Genomic DNA, 19,726 nt, shown 5'->3' with positions numbered 1-19,726 from the left:
GAGTCAATCCCAAGTGCGGCTCTGCGTTCTTTCGTTATTGAGTGGCATGAAAGGAAAACAGAAAGAGAGGGGAGGTGAGGTGGAAGCCGTGAATGATGACGCGAGCCAGAGCAGCACGTAGAAGAGGCACAGACCGCCCTAAGGCAAAGATGCCTTCCCCCGTACGTTCGATGGTGACCGGGCGATTCCTGACCGATAAATGAAACGCTGCAGAAATGGCGACCTGGCAGCTTGGCTGGCACGGCGAGGGTCTTAAATGCCGCCACGCGTAGGAGAGGATGCTATCGTTTTTACAGAAAGAAAATGTCTGCAGCACTTTCCGCTTACGGGCTCTGCTTTGCCTGGCTAGTCCGTGGCGTGCCTGGGTCCCATCCCTAGCGGACGTGCTCAACCTCAACGCGCCGTTAGCACTCTCCCGCCGTGGAGCGCAGATGGCGCCACATACCCACATAGCGGTCGCTCCGGTTGGCTTGTGTGCGTTACGCCTGGAAGCAGCTTTTGCCGGTCGAAGGACAGCAGTGGATGTAGCTGGTGCTGGAGTTCGCGCTCTCTGCAGTCGCCGCGAGTTCTAGTTTACGCCCTTCTCGAAAAACGCGGAAGCCAACCCTTATCTCCTTTCTGGCGGATAGTGCGAGTTGAGAGGCCCTGGTGCAACGCGTCAGGCTCGCAAGCGGCGAGATGTGAGCCAAGTGGAGCAACGACGGGTTTCTCTATCGCGATGTGCTGTAGCAGCAGCGGCGGCGGCGGCGGTGCCAGCGGCTTCGAGCACTAGTGTGTTTTCTTCTCGACTCCCGCGTTCGATGCGGCGAAGAAACAACGTTACGGTGACAAATAAGCGCCCGAGCGTACGACGAACGTCGTCGAGGGGAACGTCTTCAGTGTTGCGGGAGCAGCGTTTCGTTCGAGATCGTCTACGTGCTGCTACTGCTACTGCCGGCCTCGAAGTGGCGGCCCTCCGTAGGAGGACGGAGCGACCGGAGCAACCTACTCGTATGGCGATTTCGGGTCCAGGGTTCTGAGCCCCCGTGGGTTAGGGTTAGTGCTCGCTTTCGTCAAAGGCATTCGTAGCCCCGGTGCTGTTTTTATTTTTGTGTGCTTCGAGAGCCTGCACCAGGCATTTAACTCGAAGACTCGAGCACTTTCAGCGGCGGCTGCGTACGCTCGTGAAACCAGTGGCTTGCGTCGTCGCGGGCTGCACTGCTGCAGTAGCTTTTCTGCGGGAAAAAAGTGTGTGCTGTGCTGGTGTTTTGTTGTGATCGCGTGCTATCATCGGGTGTGTCGGGCTGCACGCAACGATCGTAACTTGGATGGGTTCTTCAGTCGACGGGGCTACCGAGGCGCCAGATCACCAGGAATGAGACTTTGGAGGCCATCCAGGCAAGCCGGGACCATGGAAGGTAATTAGTAATGCAAACTTCCCGCGCACAGCAGCGATGTAATGATTCAGTGTGATTCGCCACTTCAATTGCTTCATTCAGGCAACGATTGCGAACTTTTTTTTGCGTTTCTTAGCGCCGTTGGGAAAACAAAACACATTTTTTTCAGCGGTCTGTGCCCCGATATGAACAACGCACATTCAGCAGTGGTAATAAAAATGTGTTTCGTTTGGTTAAGTCAGTCGTTAAGTAACCTTTAGGCGCGACGCTTGGATCAATGCGAGACAGTTATTGTACAAGACAGAAAAAAAAAGTATAAATAGTAGCGCCCTTGTCTTGATATCAAAGAAAAAACAACCAGCACAGGATATTTGGTCGGAAAAAACTGCTGGAAGCTATAGAAGGGCATATCTTGCCAACGTTTTACGCGTTCATGTTATATTGATGCGGGAGTTACGAGCGGTTAGTAAGTGAGCGGAAAGACAAGAAGCAATCTTTAAACGGAACGTCACGCGACTGGTGACAGCGCAATTTATAAGCTGAAAAGTTGAGCCGTTCTTTTCTCTTCGCTATTTTTTTTTTACTGCACGCGCCTCGACTTCCAAATCAATTTCGTGCATGTGATACCGTCGTACACGCCTTGTGGGGTGCCATCCGAAAGTAACGGCATTCTTCTCCACGACAGTGTCATATTTCATTATGCGCTTTAGTTTCGTTTTTCTTTTCGTGCGTATTCTGTGCTGGTTGCACGATCGTGTTCAACGCCTGGTCGACGTCTTGCCTCGCTCGTCATGTTTTATTAAAACCACGCTCACCGGATTCCTCGCGGCGCCCTTCTCAAATTTCTCATGCCAAGCGCGAGCGCGATATCACGTTTCCAACGCTCGCGCGCTCGTCGCGACGTTTTTATCATCATGCTCCACTTGGAGCGCTGCCCGCATTCTTCGTATACAGTCTTTTTGTTTGCATTTTTGCACTTTTCTTACCTCAGCTTGCGTTTCAAACGGCTGCACTTTAAATCGCTCGTCTTTACGTCCGCCACTTACGAAAAAAAAAGGCCTGCACGCTGTAAATTAACGACGTTATACACCTCATGCAACGTCTCGGCGTTCGACGCTGTGACCACTGCCGCATGGCCCGCGCTCAACACAAAAGGGACGTTCCATATGGCTATTTGGGAGAGGGTGTCGTCGTTGCGGTAGTCTCGACGAGGTGGGGTAAGGAGGACTACCCTTTAAGAAAAGAACTCTTCTTTAGCTGCTGCTCTCCATTCTCCCTTTGTGTCGCCGCTTTGCTTTTGTCAAAAGCGCGCGGCGACTCACCCTCTCAAGCCAAGGCCGCAGGTCAGTCACCGACCGCCGCTTCGCTAGCTTCGCACTTGGAAATAATGCGGCGCCGTTCTTATACGGTCCCTCTGGCAGCCGCCACCTTCCCCCTCCCCCGCGACTGCTTCGGACGGTCGTCCCCTCTAGGGACAGTTTGGAGAACCACGACAATGCCGCTTTCAAACTTGTTCGCTTGATTCCTCTCTGCTGGTGGTTTGTTTCATTCCTGTTTCCGCACGCAATGTCAACTTTTTTCGCGGACGTTACGCTCTGTGGAGACGCCGACGCCGTGTGCTGGTCTGATGCCGATTAGATTCCCGTCGAGCTCGAGCTGACTGCAGCGTGCGTGCCGGGTTTCTTCGCCGGCTGGCTCTTTCGGCGGCCCGACAGTGCGGATTCCATCCCCGCTGACCAGTCGCTGTGCTGCGCCGAGACGTTGGGCTTTTGTGCGGACGTCTTAGGCCTAGCGTCCATCGCCCGGACGTTGTTGTACGGACGTCTCGGGAGCAGAAGCGGCGGCACCAGCGGACGCTGCATTCCAACGGAAGACGCCGCTCGCGGCTGGGTTGGGGGCTTGTGTTTGTTGTGTGCGTGTTGGATGCCAAGCGCCCGAAGGCGTCGTCCTCGCTATGCGGTGGCCGCGGACGAAGTTCACGCGTACGACTCCTCGGTAAGTTTTTTTTTTGGCTGGCGCGGCTCTCTGGCTCGCTTCTCGTCTTCTTTTCTTGCTCCGAATACGTGCGTGACACTCGGCGACGTTGGTTCGTGGCGGTGCAAAAAAGAAAGAAGCAGGATCCGCTGTCGCGACGAGTGCGTGTAGGTTTTATTTTTCGGTGCTGACCTCAAAAAACCGCCCCGAGGACACGCTTGTCCTATGCTTGTGGCTTCCCCCGAGAAGCATAGGCGGTTTTTGTCGTGGGAACAGATCGCTGGCCCGAAATTGACTTCGTGCCGTGCGTTTCACCTGGCAGCACCTGTTGAGTGTGTCGCCGAGTCGCCCCTACGTGCTTGGGATGATTGTGTCATGGTCCGCTGCTTTAAGCCGACTTTATATGCCTTCAAGGTAGCTTCTCACACTACCGTTGAATCGGCCGCTACTGCGAAAGTATGTGCCGCCTTTTGGGGTCCTATGGTATCCTTTTGTTGAAATGGTTGGTGTGGTCATCAAGTCAGATTAATTTATTTGCCGTTGCAGTACGTTGCATTCGTCAAGTTTTAGTCAGCTGCACGGACGGAAATAGTTCCGACCAAACTACTTAATGTTAATTTTTCGCTTGCATAATGGGTGCTGAAGTTTGTACTTTTTTTTGAAATATTTTTGCCATGCAGTTGTCTCTACGTTTCTTAGCTTCATCAGTGGTGCAAAATTAAAACTTTGTAGCCAACACTCCAGTTAGCTTAGAATTTTAGATTGTTGGTTTCCTGTGTTACTAATTTTGCATGCAGTAGTATTGAATGTGCTGCTAGTGGTTGCCAAATGGCCCACTTCCCATTCGAAGTTGCCATTCGTTTGGCTGAGTGGCAGTGGTGTCTTGTGCCGCAGCTGAATGGGATCCCTGTCAGCTCCACTCGGAGAGCGCTGCACCATGCCAGCCAGCCAGGATGCTCCCCCTCTGGAGCCACCGTTAATGCACCCCTACCCTAATAGTTCAGCAGCCAGCATACTCCAGTCCGTGAAGGAGCAGGTGAGGCATTCGCATACCATGCGGGGCAGCCCACTCGTGTCTTGTGTGATTGGTATGCAAATTGTACAGCGTGGTCTGTTCTATATGTTTACCAACTTTTGTACGCCCACTTCGTAGCAATGACTGGCATACCTGCAACGAATGTGGAAGCAATGCATTGTAAGTTCTAAATTCACTCATTTTAAGCCCTTCTCACGATGTAATACTCCCCTTATGTAGAAAGATTTCTGGAGAAACAACCTGCTTCTCCCTGGAATTTTCACTCGGCAACAAGTAATTCATTTCATAAAGCTTGTAATTTTCTTAGTGGTACATGACATACTTCAGACACTTAAGTTATATTTTGCCATCTTTTAATAGTCTAGTTCACTTATGCTTGTGTTTTATAATTTCATATTTATGAGCCAGAACTCACTAATAGTATAACCTTCTGTTTGGTTTGGTTTATTGGGGCTTAACGTCCCAATGCGACTCAGGCTATGAGGGACACCTTAGTGAAGGGCTCCAGAAATTTCAAACACCTGGTGTTCTTTAACATTCACTGACATCGCACAGTACACGGGCCTCTAGAATTTCACCTCCATCGAAATTCAGCCGCTGCGGCTGGGTTTGAACCCGCGCCTTTCGGGTCAGCAGCTGAGCACCATAACCACCGAGCCACCGTGGTGGGGCTATAACCTTCTGTTTGCCCCTTTATGGCCCAAGTTGCTACTGCTAGTACCCACGAAAGGTTATGCGCAAAAAAAGATGACACGAAGACGGAAGACACGACAGGACGAGTGCAATCCTGTGATGTCTTCTGTCGCTCATCCTGTCATGTCTTCTGTCTTCATGTCTTTTTTTTTTTTGCACATAACCTTTCATGGCATTACAAGCATCAAGCCAACTAGCCCGACAACATGCCCACTACTAGTAATTCTATAGGTGGTGGTAATTGCAATTGCTCAGTAATTGTTCTCCTCTGGTAACTAGTAGGTAGTGGTAGTCAAAGTAGAGAGGTCATCTTTTAGCACACAGGAAGTAGTAGCATATGCTTGGACCTTATATGTTACATTAAAAATAGCTGGTGAGAATGAAATGGGAGCACTTTAAATGTTACCCCACACAGGCCGTGTGCCTTAATGATGTGAGTCTGAGCTGTGAAGTCCATACGTAATTGTACTAGGCATGATTTTTCGAATGTGTATTGAGCTAGCTGCTGTCATAGAAGAATTGAGATATATGAAAGAACATGGGGTCTTGTTCACATCACTTCTTGCCTCTTTGTGTGCGCAACTTGTGGGCCCACATTGCACGATTGTGTTGTGATTTGTCACAAATATTCGCCTAGTATTTCACCTTTTACTCTTTAACTCTTTCCTCATGAAACAACCTTAATCTATGTTGCCACGCTGAAGAGAACTTCTAATGATTCAACACACTGCTCGCTGCATTGAAGTTCTGACTCATGGACTGCCTTTGCTGACTGTGCTCTTGCGGCATTGTATTTTAACCAGCCGTTGATTACAGTAGTGCCCCGTTAACACAGTCCTCTGTAGTATGGACAACTCGAATTACGGACAGTTTTCTCGGAGCCAGACTTTTTCAATGTTTTTATGCCTCATTATTATGGAAACTCACTGTCTACACAGTGGACTAGCTGAAAATCCACTGAGCCCATTGGAGCTCGTGCATTTTTGCCGTGTTAATATGGACGGCGATAAGTAATGAGAAGGAAACCTCTCCTGCCCCAGCAATAACCGCGATATATTCTCCACATATGCCTTATCTGACTGTGTGCAGTGTACAAGCAAGTTCTGCAACCCAGGTGCTCCTTACAATCAGGGCACACGTGTGCACTGTTTTTAGAATGTTGTGGAATTCTAGCCCCTTTTCATTCAGACCTGTTGGGGTGAGAGGAAGAAATGAAAATAGGGGTTTTATCTTTTCCGCTCCAGGAGAAGCATTCTTGAGAACTCCGCTCTTGGTTTAGGAAGCGTCTGTTTTTAATTAAAAGGAGCCCTGAAACACATTTCGTTCTCGCCCTTCTGTGACATCATTTGTGGGGTTTAAACTGGTAGGGCAGAGGGAAAACTTCGAGGCCGGACGGAACAGGCTCGGCGTGAGCAAGTTCCGACCAAGAGGCGCCCGTCGACGAAGAGCGAAGCCGCCAGCGAAACGTCCGCTCGCTTCCCGGTCCCAGGGAGAAGAGACCCCGTCACTCCCCGCGAGCGTGCAGCAAAACGCCATCCGTGGCGCTGGTGTCGCTGCGACGCGAGCGCCCTCCCCTGTTAGTTACAGTAACCCAACTGAGAAGAGTGCGTTGCGGAGGAGCTAACTACAGTAGGGGGTGCAATGCGGGAAAGTGAACGCAGGGGACGAAGGCGTCCCCACACATTTTTAAAGTTGCCACATCAAAGAGGATTTTAACCCAGTGTATTCGTTCAGTGTCGTGAATGGTAAGGGTAAGAGTGTTGAGTAATGAAGCCAAGAGAGTATGCCTGGCCATCAACACACACAAGGTGGCTGCGAAAAACATATACAAAATTCAGTTACCTTGTGGTAGTTAATCTCATGTAGCCGTATGGCTGCGCTCTGGTGGATGCCAATGAGTAATTACTCCCTTATTAGTAATCTCGTAACGGGTTACAGTTTATAACACTCATACTTTCAATTTTGATAGACTGTGTTTCAGGGCTAATTTGGCTCCGGTATGACAGTCTGCTTTATAATTTGGCATCTTCAGACTCTACATTTGTGAACCGTGTATCTGGCAATGCTGTCACTGCTATGTGTATCCCTTGAGGGTTCAAGGTGTAATCATTATTCAGTATGTATTGAGTATTCAGAACATAGTGGGAGTTGTGCGAATTGCAACTGATAATTCCAGACTGGGAGTGCTTGTGAACATGGAGCTCACATGAAATGTCACCACAGCGAGTAGATATGAAAGCAGTCTCTTTTGCTGCTTTGAGTTTGAGGCTCTGCAAAATTTATTTCACGTTGTTTGTTAGTGGTATCAAGTCATGTATCACATTCAGTGCAGTAAACAAAATAGAACAGGTGTTCACTGCAGCTCTGCATTGTGCGACATAGAACAAGCAGGTTCTTCGCAAAAAAGTTTGGTTCACAATCACCACGTCAAGCTTTTGGTTATGTCAGACCTTTTACTTTCTTCTCTGGAGCTTTTTTGTAATAGCATTCAGCTGGATGACGAAGCTGGATGACGGATATATTTTCTGACGAAGGGCTTGGTCAAGAGTTAGCTGCTAGTTCAGTCCATGCAAATGTTAATATGTGAACTTCTCTTTCAACTGGCCTGATTTGTTCTCAACATATGCTGTGTGTTGTTATTCCTGTATTACCTTTTGTTCTGCCTGTGGTACCTAATAGTCCTTGAAATAAAATGAAAGTAGGAGTGAGACTTCCTTGTAAGCATGATTAATTAGCAATGTTTGTTTAAGGTGCTTAAGGTAAAAGAATATATGGGGGCTGTTATGAAGGAAAAGGCTAGGGTTAGCCGCGAGTGCAGGTTGATGGGAAGACAATGTTTGTGACATACATCCAGCTCTGTTGCAGTTGAAGAACGGTACATTCTGTTTGAAGGCTGTCAGGTGAGACTATTGCAGAAGAGTTCTGAGCGTTGATGAGGGCGATGTCTGGATTATGATTGTGACAACATCAATAGGCTTATTTCCAGTGACTTTCTGTTTTTTTTTTAGTGTTCACTGCACCCTGTTCTTTAGCTATCCGTAGCTGCATCGACCTGTGAAGTTCCACCCCTCCTCATTGTTATCTTAAGCAGTTTTAAAGGAGCCGCATTTCCTTTTGTGTCGTTAATCAAATATTGGGGTTAGGATCCACGCCACATAAGAGGCAAAGTAATTGCTTCTTTCACAGCCATCTTTAATCGACCCACAAGATAGGCATTTTTCTATTCTTTTCCTGGTATCTTACAATGTCTAGCCACTTTGCGTGCCACATGGCACGGTCATTCCCAAATCGCTCCAGCCTTTCGAAGTAGGTGGTTTATGCGCATCCCCCCTCCACAGGAAAGAAAAGACGTCGAAGGGGCCCTGTCAGCATCGGTAGGATTCTTTCTTACCTTGGTGGTTCCAAGGACGAAGGTGTCAGAGCGTGCCATATGTTTTCAGTAGCAGTCGTCGTTTGATCCTTGGGAATCTTTTAAATTTTCCCTTTAGAATGGGGGTGCATGCAAATTCTCCTGGCTCCTCTGTGTACCTTTCTTCGTTGGCAAGTCTGGGATGGATTGTGGATGAGCCAAGGAGTGCCCCTTACTCGATGGCCTCTGTTTCTCTTGCACTAACATTTTCCATTCTGCACCTATTCCTTTTTGATATTCCCGTTGTCTTTCACAACAGCCTGTTTCCGTAGGCGATGACCTTAATTCAGCAGCGCCTGCCAGGTTGCCGCTGAATCTCATTTGAATTCATTGTGCTTCATGCCTCAGTGACGGTAGGAAGATAAACATCTCTTTGCAGTGTAAAATTCATACTTTTTGAGGCCTTCTTCAGTGTTCCCAGAGTTTCAAAAAAAATATAAAAAATAAAATGTGGTTTTAGTTGCAGGGTCATACTTTTTTGTGTGTTTGCATTTTTGTTGTGTGTTTTTGCATGTGTAGGCAAGGCCTCGAAAGGAAACCTGACCATTCTGCAGCCTTGCTCCATTTCAGCTGAGCTTCTCAAAAAAACATGGCTTCTGCTTTGCATTTAGAGCTGTGGTCTTCATTTTTTCACTTATTTATGTGTACTGTCTGACAGGTTGGTGGCTGTCCTACTTTGCATTGCTGCATGATGTCTGCTGAGGCGAAAAAGAAATTGCTGATTACTTACATTAATATTTCTCAGTTATTTGATCTCATTAGCATATGGTCTGCGCACTAGGAATGACAAAATAAAGGGTTATTGGGTTATTGTGGAATGGTGGTAGTGGCATGTAATATCGCACCGAAAAATTGATTGTACCATTTTGCTTAAGTTTAACTTCCATTCTGTGGTAAAGCTTCGAAGTTATTCTTTTGGATTGGGAGGACTGTGGTGTAGTTGTTCGGCCTAGCTTGGAATCACAGCAGGAGAAAAACAATGATATGTGCTTGCGGCTATTTGGCTAACCAGATAAGAACCTGGCTGTACTACCAAGCAAGAAGTGTTATCAAGGTCGGAATTATTGCTCCTTGGATTATGAAACTAACAACTGTTTTTACAAGACCCTAGCATTCAGCCTGCCTGATTGGTGCATTATCCAGGGGCAAACAGTTTGACGGTGACACGAGCTTATTAAGTCACTTCATAGGCCACTCGTCCGGCAGAAAACTAGCAGATGCAGGAGCTGGGGGCAAGCATCAGTCAGCGGTTCCCGCTACTCGGCGACCCCAGTGGGAACCGCTCGTGGTCGAGTGTGAACGCGAATGAAGCGTATCCCCGCTCTCCGTTATGTGCCTGCCGTTGTTCGTGCGTATTAATCGCCCCTCTTTCTCCCCCCGTCACCCTCTCCCAGAGCAGACGGGTTTCTTGTGGCGCAACGACAGTCTTTCCCTCTTTTTCCATTCCGCGATATCGAGTGCAATCGAGGGTGTCGAATCTTCGTTACGCCTTGCTGATCGCGCCGGCGCTCATTTCCTTCTCGTCTTCCCGAAGCCGCCTTTCGCTCGTATTCAGGCCACCGCCGTGCCGACGGACCACTTGGCGTCCCCAGCGCGCATTCTCTCTCTCTTCGTTAACACGCGTGTGCTATGTAGAGCGCGCGCGTTCTGTTGCTTGCCGGTCGTCGGGAAGACGCCAGTCGGCAAGCCGGGGTCGGCTGCGCCCTGCTCATAAGTAGGTACTCCTACAGCCCCCTCACCTTTCGTGTCTCGTTTCCAGCTTACCGGCGAGGCGTGCCGGAATACCTTTCGCTGGCAGCAGCGGGAGGGAGGGGTGTGTCAACAGCTGCCGTCCAGCTGAGGCCGCTTCGCCAGAAGGGAGGCCTGTCTGGCGAGAAAGCGTGCAGCGTTTGGAGAGTTGCGACGCGTACATTATGCGCAGCTGCCCCGAGCCGCACCAACTTTCAGTTCTTCCTGACACTTGTGCGTAATGCAAGCTTTCTCCGATATTTTAAAATAACAGTGATAATAATAACGCGCCAACCCTGCAGTTTTAAATGTTGTTGCAAATCCACCGAGCCCTTACCGCGCTTTTAGTGTCTGGTTGCCTGTTTTCGTGAATTCTGCAGGGGGTAGGTTGCCCTGACGGATCTTCAAAGTCTCAATCTGCGTTCTTAATCGCGGTGCTTGCCACGTGTACTGTTTTACTGTGGGATAATTTGTAATTTTGGTCTGACTACTCAAGTCGGCTGTGTGTGCGTTTTAGTAGATTAGCTCTCTCACTCGACCCCGATTGGCTCTCTACCTCCGGCAGTGGTGCACGGTTCTGTTTGGTGAGGCGGGAGCGCGGACTGGCTGCCTGCTTGCTGCACGTGCGTCGCCCCTTTTCTATGGGGACATAAACAAAAACCGCGTCGTAGTACGACGAAAGCGGCCGGGTGGAGGAGAGAGCATTTGGCGAGAAGAGTTGGAAGGAACACCGTTACGCGCGTATTATATACGGCCCGCCTCCTCCTCGCACGAAGGCTTCCGTACCGAGAATAACGTTTCGCGGACGGTCCCGAGTGCGGGCGTGGCGGCGGCAGTTTCGAGGAAAGTGTATTTTTTTTTCGCCGAACCTCTTTGGCTGGACTGTTTTGCTTCGGTCCCGAGGTGCTGCGTGTCTTTAGGTGCGGCCCCGTGTCCGTCCGGCCATCCGGTTTCCTGGATTTCCAAGTTCCGTCCGCGCCTTACGTCGCTAAACAAATATAGCTTTACCTGCTTCGCCGCCAGAGCGGCGGTATTTCCCTTCTCGCTTCTCGATGAAGGAAGTCTGGGCGCGCACGGCTAGTAAAATAAATACGCTGGACGAAAATCTGTGGGAGTAGCTGTCTGATGACATTTTTTTTTTCTCGGAAAAAAGAAATCCTCACCTGGCTTTTTGTTACCTACTTAGCTTTTTATGTATTTATTTTGATCATTCCAGCCCCATAACCCGCCTTAAAGGCTCCGTGGTTGACAGTCCGGAGCGCTTTGATGGGCCCGAAGTTCCGAGGTTGACCGACTGCCGCGCCGCTCGCGGCGTTCAGCTCACTGCGATGGCTTTGGCGCTTGGCTGCTGAGCCCGATGTCGCGGAATCGAATCCCAGTCACACGGGCCCATTTCTGTGGAGACAAGACCCGAGAGACTCGCAGGAGTGCTGTGCGGGGATCAACCCTATGACGTCTCTCAAGGCCCACGCTCCCCTAGGGTTGAAACATTGGGGGCCGCAGTGTACTGATGGAGTTAAGTGAAATCCGCCCCCAATTCATTCACTCTATTCCGTAAATTGGATGCGTAACTATTCGGGAAGAATGAGCTCAAAACAACTGCTTGAGGAGTCTCAAGGCCTTCATATTTCCTTCTCATTCATATAATGTTTGCGAGAGCATCCCGTGTGTTTCATGTCATTTCTCCCATGCGCGGTAGTTTGCAGTCGGCGATGCGCGAGCCCTCATCCTTCCTCCGCTCCGCGGAACTGCGCCGACTTGTTCGCGGCAGAGTTTGTTTACGGTTAGGGAGGATCTCGTTTTATCGCCGAGTAGTGCAGGATGCTGGATGCGCCTCTGAAAGCCTCGCTAAATACCGCATAACTGCGGCCGCGTGAAAAGGACTGAGCATCCCCCTGGGAGCAGCGGCAGCTTCGGACGGAGACGCAGCATGCAGGCGGTAAACTGCGCACATCCTGTGTGCGGCGCGAAAGCTGCTGACGGGGCCGCTCTTGTGTGGCGGGTGCTGCGTATGCGGCTTCCGTCTTCCTTCCCGGCGCCGGTCTCGAGAGCCTTCCCTCAGTTCGGCCCGACACTCGTCATAGACGCCGGCCTATTGGCTCGCGTTTCCTCGGGATCGCAAACGGAGCCAGGGGCAGGCCAGATATTGCTAACGCGGAACACAGGTGCGCCCTTCTCGTACAACCTATATTCAGCTATATATATATATATATATATATATATATATATATATATATATATATATATATATATATATATATATATATATATATATATAACGTTGCGAGAGCATGAAGTGCTTGACTGCTTAAAAGAGTATGTAGCGGAGTGTACTCCTCGTTAAAGAACACTTAATTTGACGACGTTTCGATCGGAGGACCGATATTTTCAAGAGTGATTTGTCTTCGCTGATGTTCCCCTTTTATAGGGGTTGGACAGAACAGATGAGCGAGAAACATGTTTCCTTTAACTAAGCGGATGTATATAGCGGGCTATTCATACGCCTCATTGTCGCTGTGTGTGTAGTGTATGTGTGGAGTGGGATCGTCCGGCCTCTGAAGGCCATGACGCTTCGGATGCGTGTGAAACTTGACGGCGAGTTCCTCTGACGCTCTTCGTTACCTCCGGTCTTTAAGCCAAAAACGGGATTCTTGGATTCTTAACATCTGCGCTCGACGGAATAGACACGGAGCATGTATTCTTTCTTCTGTGCATGGTCTCGCCATTTGCGCGCCAATCTTTTTGGTGCCGTGAATCAGCTAGCGTGTCAAAACAGTGTTGCTTGAAAAGTGTGATACATTGGTAGTCAGCCAAAAGCTGCGCTGAGTGACCCGTTCATACGGGAGTGACATTTTTTTTTTTTACTTTATTTCTCTAGCATTCCTCTCAGTAATCCCTCCAAACCTTCGGCAAAGCGGAAATCGTTTCAGTTTGATCTCGTGGAAAGTAGCGGAAGAAATGCGTGCTGTCAGAGTTGAGAAACAGCGAAGTAAATTTCAACTTCCCCCTAGGGCTCCACCGCTTTTTTTTTTTTTTTGTCTGTGCAATGCAGCGAACACCTCGTTGTAATGGCTTTTCAAGGGGACTCGCTTTGGACGTTCTAACTAGTATTTTCCAATAGCTGCACACGTGTCCTTGTTGATAGCTGTCCATTTTTTCGACCCTTCAGCATAGCATGTACCGCTGCTGCTCATGCGCAGATCGCACTTAGATGGTGCCTGGTACCGGCGAGCTCAGCTCCGCAGGCGCCTGCCGCGTCGAGTCAGCGCGTACGCACTGCCTGCGCGCGGTAAGTGGCAGCGGTGACTGTATGTGCGGCTATGCAAAAAGTCTCCATTCTCTTGCATACAGCTTCGTGAAACCGGTGTTTTTAATTCGAAAGCACAGTATGTCCCATTGGCACTAAAGTCGGCGTGCGTCGCCGCCCATGGCACGAAATTCTTCAATGACATCACCGTGCTCTCGCATGAAGTCAGCAGTAGACCATAAGATAGTGACGCCTACAGCAAAGAAAATACGAATTTCTTCCTAAGGTGCGGTGAATTGGACCAATGACCTTCAGTTTGAGAGGCGTGCACGCAACCCATAGGCCACGAAACCACGTACGTTACTTCTTGGCGAATGAAGGTGAACCCAGTGTTTGCGTCTCCTTACGACTTTATGCTAATGACTAGGTGCGTCATTAGAAAGGAAGGAATCTTCAGTGAATTTCGCAAAAGAGCTCACGATGAGACTGTCTCTGCCAAATCTTTCTGCCGGAATAGTGTGCTCACTGTCTCCGCATTTTCTACTTGAGAGCCGCCGCGGCTGGCGGTCATTTTTTCTTCCATTCACATCTTCTTTCTTGCCCGGATTTTTCCTTCGTTCCTCGATTTCCTTCCTTCATTGTGCAAGAACTGCGACTCGTTGTCCACATTTGTTTCACAGCGCTGCAGCGTTTTTCTCTCTATTCTCCCCCTCCGTGCTTCGCCGCTGTCTGTCTCCCAGAAGAGGCGGACGGTTGCCACATGTCCTCCGCCGTGGCGGGAGATTGGTCGCGGCGCGCATTCCATCGCCGTGCTGCGCGCTCCCGTTCCGCCGGTCTTCGCCGCGCGTGGGTGTTTCCCCGGGGGCTGCTGCTGCAGCAGTCGGTCCCCCTTCGCTCTGGTGTTCCGCGCCGACGGCATTCAGTTTGCGCATCTCCCGCCCTTCCTCCTCCTCCTCCTATGAGAAACAAGGACGGCGGGTCCTGTTTCGCAAGAAGTTGCCCAGTGCCGGACGGTGCTCCTCTCGCTTTCAGAGCATCGCGCGGATGCGTTGCGTATGTGTGCTGTGCATACACTGTGCGCCGTCGTCGGATCTGCGCATCGGCGCTGGATTGTATAGGTCGGTTGATGAATGGGGGGAGAGCAAAGAAAGAAATTGCAGATAGCTCGCAAAGGGCAGGGTGCAGCCGTGGCGGAAAATGCATTTCTGCCGACTGCCTCTAGCAGTATTCTCTCCGGCGGGTGTGATTCTCCGTTTACTGCATATTCTCCTATTCTTCCGAGATCACCTGTACACATAGAGTTTCTTACTATTACCTAGAGGGAAAGCTGGCGGCGCTGCACTTCAGCCACCATGGACGCCCAAAGCATCATGGGGCGGTGAGCTACTTGTTGCGGCACAGTCGTAATTTTTCGGGAACACAGAGTGGCACTACTCAAACGTTTCATTTCGAAAACGCTGTTCGTGTGCGCGCAGACGACTTTTGCGCGAATGCAGTGGCCAAAACCCATAGTAGTGAAAACGCGACGACACACGACGCCAATAAAAGGTTTCACTTTTCGAAATGCCATTTAAAAACCTCTTATAGTATTTAAGCAACAGAATCTTTTTTGAAAACATATTTACTTTTAAAAGTGCGCTTGTTAATTACGAAATATTAGTTTTTATAGTGTTCACTACTTGGCCAATAGGAGAGCGAGTCGTCTCTTATTTTGGGCAAACTTTGCACTTAAATGCTTTTCTGCTCGGTTGTTGTAATCATTAGACAAGATATTGAATGTTAGGACGTTTGTAGTTATCAAACAGCTTTATTTTTTTATTATTTTTTGGCCAAAAGTTGCAGTTCCGCAACAAGTAGCTCACCGCCCCGTGATGCTTTGAGCGCCCATGGTGGCTGAAGTGGTCTCGAGGGGTCGCCATGCAAACTCCCATAGACGGGCTGCCAGCTTTCCCTCTAGGTAATAGTAAGAAACTCTATGCCTGTACAGCGAGGGTAAGCTACGCTGCTACCTTCTCTGGGTGCAGAGTACAGTTGTGATCACTATGAGAGTGAACAAAGTTCATTGATCACTCCATAACTGTGTGTGACAGGCAGTTTTTTTTTTTATTTTTTCTAACTAGGTTTCCTCTTGGCGTGTAATATCCAATAGTTATTCTTATATTTAGCACAGTAACCAGCAGATTTGCAGTTCAGGAGGAAAACGGCGCAAAAAACGTGGACAATAGAGACAAACACGACAGGACCAGCCCCAGTGTTTGTCTCTATTGTCTACGTTTTTTGCGCCGTTTTCCTCCTGAATCATGAACCAACTAGCCCAAACTAGAGTTATTCTTGAGATTTGCAGTATTGGGCGAAAAGTTTCTTCCCCCTCGCATTGCTCGTACGCTTATAATGTCAAGACAACAGGATGCACCTTGTTGTCATACGGGTGAATACCCCCTAAAAAGAAAGGTGGCGCCCTCTGGGGAGTGGTGAAAATTGGGAACTGGTGGGAACACGCAAAATTGGGAACACGCACCGAGGATCGCTGCTGCGCTAGCTGTGCCATCGCTGGCAGCAAAGCAGTGCAAGACGAGATAGAGACGCTGGTTGGAGCTGCCAGTGTTCGCGCCGAGCGCGCGCAGTGACCTTGACTGAACGAACCAGCCTTCTCTCCTAGCAGCTTGTCAACCAGTGCGGCCTGTGTTCGCCGCGCGCGTTCTCTCTGGTCGCCTCGCACTCTTCTTCCCTATTACAGAGGCGGAATTTCGGACAGCCCTTTTGAAATTACGCAATACTGCACCCGGGGAAGATCAAATTACCAATGCTGCCATCCGAAACCTTGACGATGCCTCCATATCTCATCTAGTCACCCACTTTAACGAGTGCTGGAAGTCAGGTAAACTCCCTGCCACCTGGAAGCATGGAAAAATCATATTTATTCCTAAACCCCACAAACCCATCAACATAGAGAATATCCGACCAATTTCTCTGACATCTTGTCTCGGCAAGGCATTCGAACAAATAATTCTTGCCCGACTAACCACGTACATGGAAGACAACCACCTTTTTCCGCACAGCATGGTGGGCTTTCGTGCGCATCTATCAGCACAGGATGCCCTACTACAAATTACCCATGACGTGCTTGATGACACGATCCCCCACCTCACTAAAGCTATTCTGGCGGTTGACCTCACAAAGGCATTTGACAGGATTCGACACGATGCCATTTTGCGAGAACTACAGGCACTACAGGTAGGCTCAAATACCTACAACTACGTTCGCGCCTTTCTCTCGGGCCGCACTGCTTCCCTGCACATAGCTGAGCTGAGCACACCACCTTATACACTCGGCGAGCTTGGAACACCCCAAGGCGCGGTCCTCTCCCCCCTTCTATTTAATATTGCTCTCATCCCCCTAGCTCATAAACTCGCTCTCATCCCACACCTAAGGCATACCTTGTACGCTGATGATATTACGGCATGGACCACTCACGGATCTGATGGAGAAATTGAGGAAACTCTTCAATTAGCAGCTGACACCATCTCCGCTCATGCGTCATCTATTGGGCTCGAATGCTCCCAATACGCAGGGTAGAGCTCCAGTGGGTGCCGGCTCACTCTGGGAATCCAGGAAACGAGGCTGCCGATAAATTGGCCCGAGGTTTGATTTGCCGGGCTCAGGACGGCCTCGGTCCAGGTTTCTCGAGAGAGCGGGCGCACACCTTTGCAGAGCTCACGCAAATGCCCCGCTTGGACCGTCGGACTTACCCTCCTCCACACCCCTCCCTTACCCACGCAAATGCCCCGCTTGGACCGTCGGACTTACCCTCCTCCACACCCCTCCCTTACCCATTCCCAACAGATCCTCTGGAGACGCCTCTAGACCCGCTCTCTCTCATCCCCTCAGCTGCTATCTCTCTACTGTGGCACCTCCCCTGCATGCACCCTGTGCGGCGACCCTCACGCCACACTCTCCCACATCCTTTTCGGCTGCCCTGCTGATCCTCCCCCGCAGGGACAGCCCGCGTTATCAAGTTGGGAGGACTGGGAGGTCGTGCTCTCGTCTCCGGACCCGCCATCGCAGCTTGCTGCGGTGCTTCGGGGTGCCGACGTCATGGACAAACACCGCATGAACGTTACGACGTAGAGTGGGACCGTGCGGTGGTCCAGGGACCCAAGGGGGGGTCTAAACACACTTGCCATGATAAAGTTTTTCTCTCTCTCGCACTCTTCTGAGTAATTTAATTTCATGTTGTATATCTGCGTTTTAATCGTGTTTTCAATTACATCACGTAATTGTAGTGTCCGGTACACCTACAAAGCTGTCGCGTCATACCCTTACGATGGAGCTTAAATGCCCCCCAATTTTTTTTTTCTGAAGATACAACGGCGCACTTTGTACCGCGGTTTCTTTTTTGCCGTGCGTGCATACACGTCACCTGCCGAGAACACCCGACAAGGTGTTCCCCATCAACCTTCCTCTTCGCCGCACTTGTCGCGGAGGAACGAGATAAGATACAGTTGTGGCCACCGTGGTTGTGGCCACACACACACATCTGCTTCGGTTTGTAGCCATATCGACGGTGGGGAACTCCAACGCCTGTAGCTCTGACCCGCCGCGCTGTCATGGCTCGATAGATATGAGCAGCGTCCAGCGAAAAAAAAAAAAAAGGCTCTTCTGTGCCGCTGAGGTGTCCTCTCGAGTACGCGATTGTTATCTCGTGTACTGATAGCCTTCTGCTGCCAGTCCAAACGAAGCTGAGGCAAGCCTTCCCCTAGCAGGACGTGCTCTGTCCGATAGCGACGATTTATTCAGTGCTGCACACTACCCGTTATCAGGTCCGCGCGTGGAGCGGCCCCTCTGCTCCAGGGCTCGTCTAGTGAGTGAAGCATTTAATCGAGGAGCGTATTTCGCCTCGGCATCGTGGAGGAGACGGATGGGGGCGACGTTATCAGAGCCGCACAGGCCATTTCGGAGATTCCACCCGATTCGGTTGATCGTGACTTGCCTCGGGGGCGCTCCTAGTGGGGGTCTTTTTTTTATTATTTTCCGCGGTGCATGCTTGCCTTTGTGTCTGGAAACGCGTCCTCGTTCGGTTTGTTTCCAGTGCGAGGCAAGTCCGAAGGCGTTCAAGTGCGGTCACTGCCCCGTCGTGCCCTGCGTTGGCCTCGAGGAGAAAGAAGGCTTTGCGCGATATTCTTTGTACGAGGGCTCGCAGAAGGCGCATATAGGTTACCTTGGTTTATCGCGTCCGCTCCCAACGTGAACGCGAAAAGCGATTCTAAGCGCAACTGTGGTTTAGCCCTCGACTTTGCCGCTCGTTTAGAAGAGGCCGGATTAGGGACGCGGGTGCGGCGGGCTATCGTATTTGCCGCCGCTTTTGTAGGTGTGGGCAGTCGCATCGTTTCTTTTTCCTTACCGAGACTAACTGGCCCACTAGGTGCGGATGACGCGCTACATCGTCGCGCGCTTAGTGCCATCTGGATTACAAGCCGCCTTTTTAGAGAAACCGCTTTTAGCGAGGCGTCGCTCACATCGAAACTTTTCCAGCCCTGGGCTTGCTTCGCTGTTATAAGAGGGCCGCCAATGTAATAAGGGAGCAATTACTCAGTGGCATCCACCCAAGCGCAGCCATACGGCTACAAAGGAAAGCTATACAGCTTCCACGGAGACTTCGTAGTTGAAGAAAAAGGTAATGGGTTCAAACGAAGCGCCCATCTATGTCACTCCTGTTGAGTTACATTTGATCTGCGTCTGTCGTGCTTTATCATTTCTTTCTTCCCCCACACTTAATGCATGGATGCCGCAAGGTTGGGGAACGGTGACGTCATTTGTCGGACGACACACAACCTGATAGAAACTCGTCTCTTTCTCGTTCCTTATTCTGGGCGCAACGCGCTTCTTCCGATAGGCTGCTCGCATTGACGATATCAGGGGCCCGCGGATCGATGCCGAATCGATAGCCCAGTCGAGACAGCTTCGCTTGGGCCGCCTTTGGACTCGACTTTTCTGTTCCCGTCGTCTTTTCCCCTTTTTGTCCTTTTCCGTTCTTCCTTCTGCCCTTGGTCGTCGTAGCGCAGCCGGCGCTCCGTGCGCGGCTGTCGCTGCGTTTACACGCCATCGGTGACAAACTGCTTCTGGCCCCCGACTGCCCTCGTCGATTATTGGCGGTCAAACAAGCTGCGATGTGGAGGGAGAGACTGCTCCGAGCACGAATCAATCACTGCGCTCGCTACCCCGGGACGTCGCGTGTATGCACTGTACATCTCGGTGCGTCGTGC

General features: G+C 50.3%; 1 protein-coding gene across 11 annotated transcripts in view; it reads left to right on the top strand.

Moving 5' to 3' along the window:
• The first annotated feature begins 478 nt into the window (after window positions 1-478).
• Window positions 479-19,726, top strand: part of p120ctn (adherens junction protein p120) — a 107,586-nt gene continuing 88,338 nt past the window's right edge. For 7 of the 11 annotated variants that reach the window (XM_089541894.1, XM_089541875.1, XM_089541867.1 and 4 more), the window contains exons 1-2: window positions 479-1,397; window positions 4,245-4,386. In XM_089541894.1, coding sequence (XP_089398020.1) covers window positions 4,249-4,386 — 138 coding nt within the window. In that variant the 5' untranslated portion in view covers window positions 479-1,397; window positions 4,245-4,248. Of the gene's footprint in view, window positions 1,398-2,608; window positions 3,372-4,244; window positions 4,387-19,726 lie in introns of those variants that run through there. The other 4 variants (XM_089541888.1, XM_089541860.1, XM_089541899.1 and 1 more) reach the window with 4 other exon arrangements.

Source organism: Amblyomma mixtum, chromosome 1 (genome assembly GCF_055824585.1).
Source record: "Amblyomma mixtum isolate Tamu chromosome 1, ASM5582458v1, whole genome shotgun sequence".
NCBI classification, from domain to species: Eukaryota; Metazoa; Arthropoda; class Arachnida; order Ixodida; family Ixodidae; genus Amblyomma; species Amblyomma mixtum.
The sequence above is the reverse complement of the archived record's forward strand: the minus strand, read 5'-3'. Positions and strand labels throughout refer to the sequence as shown.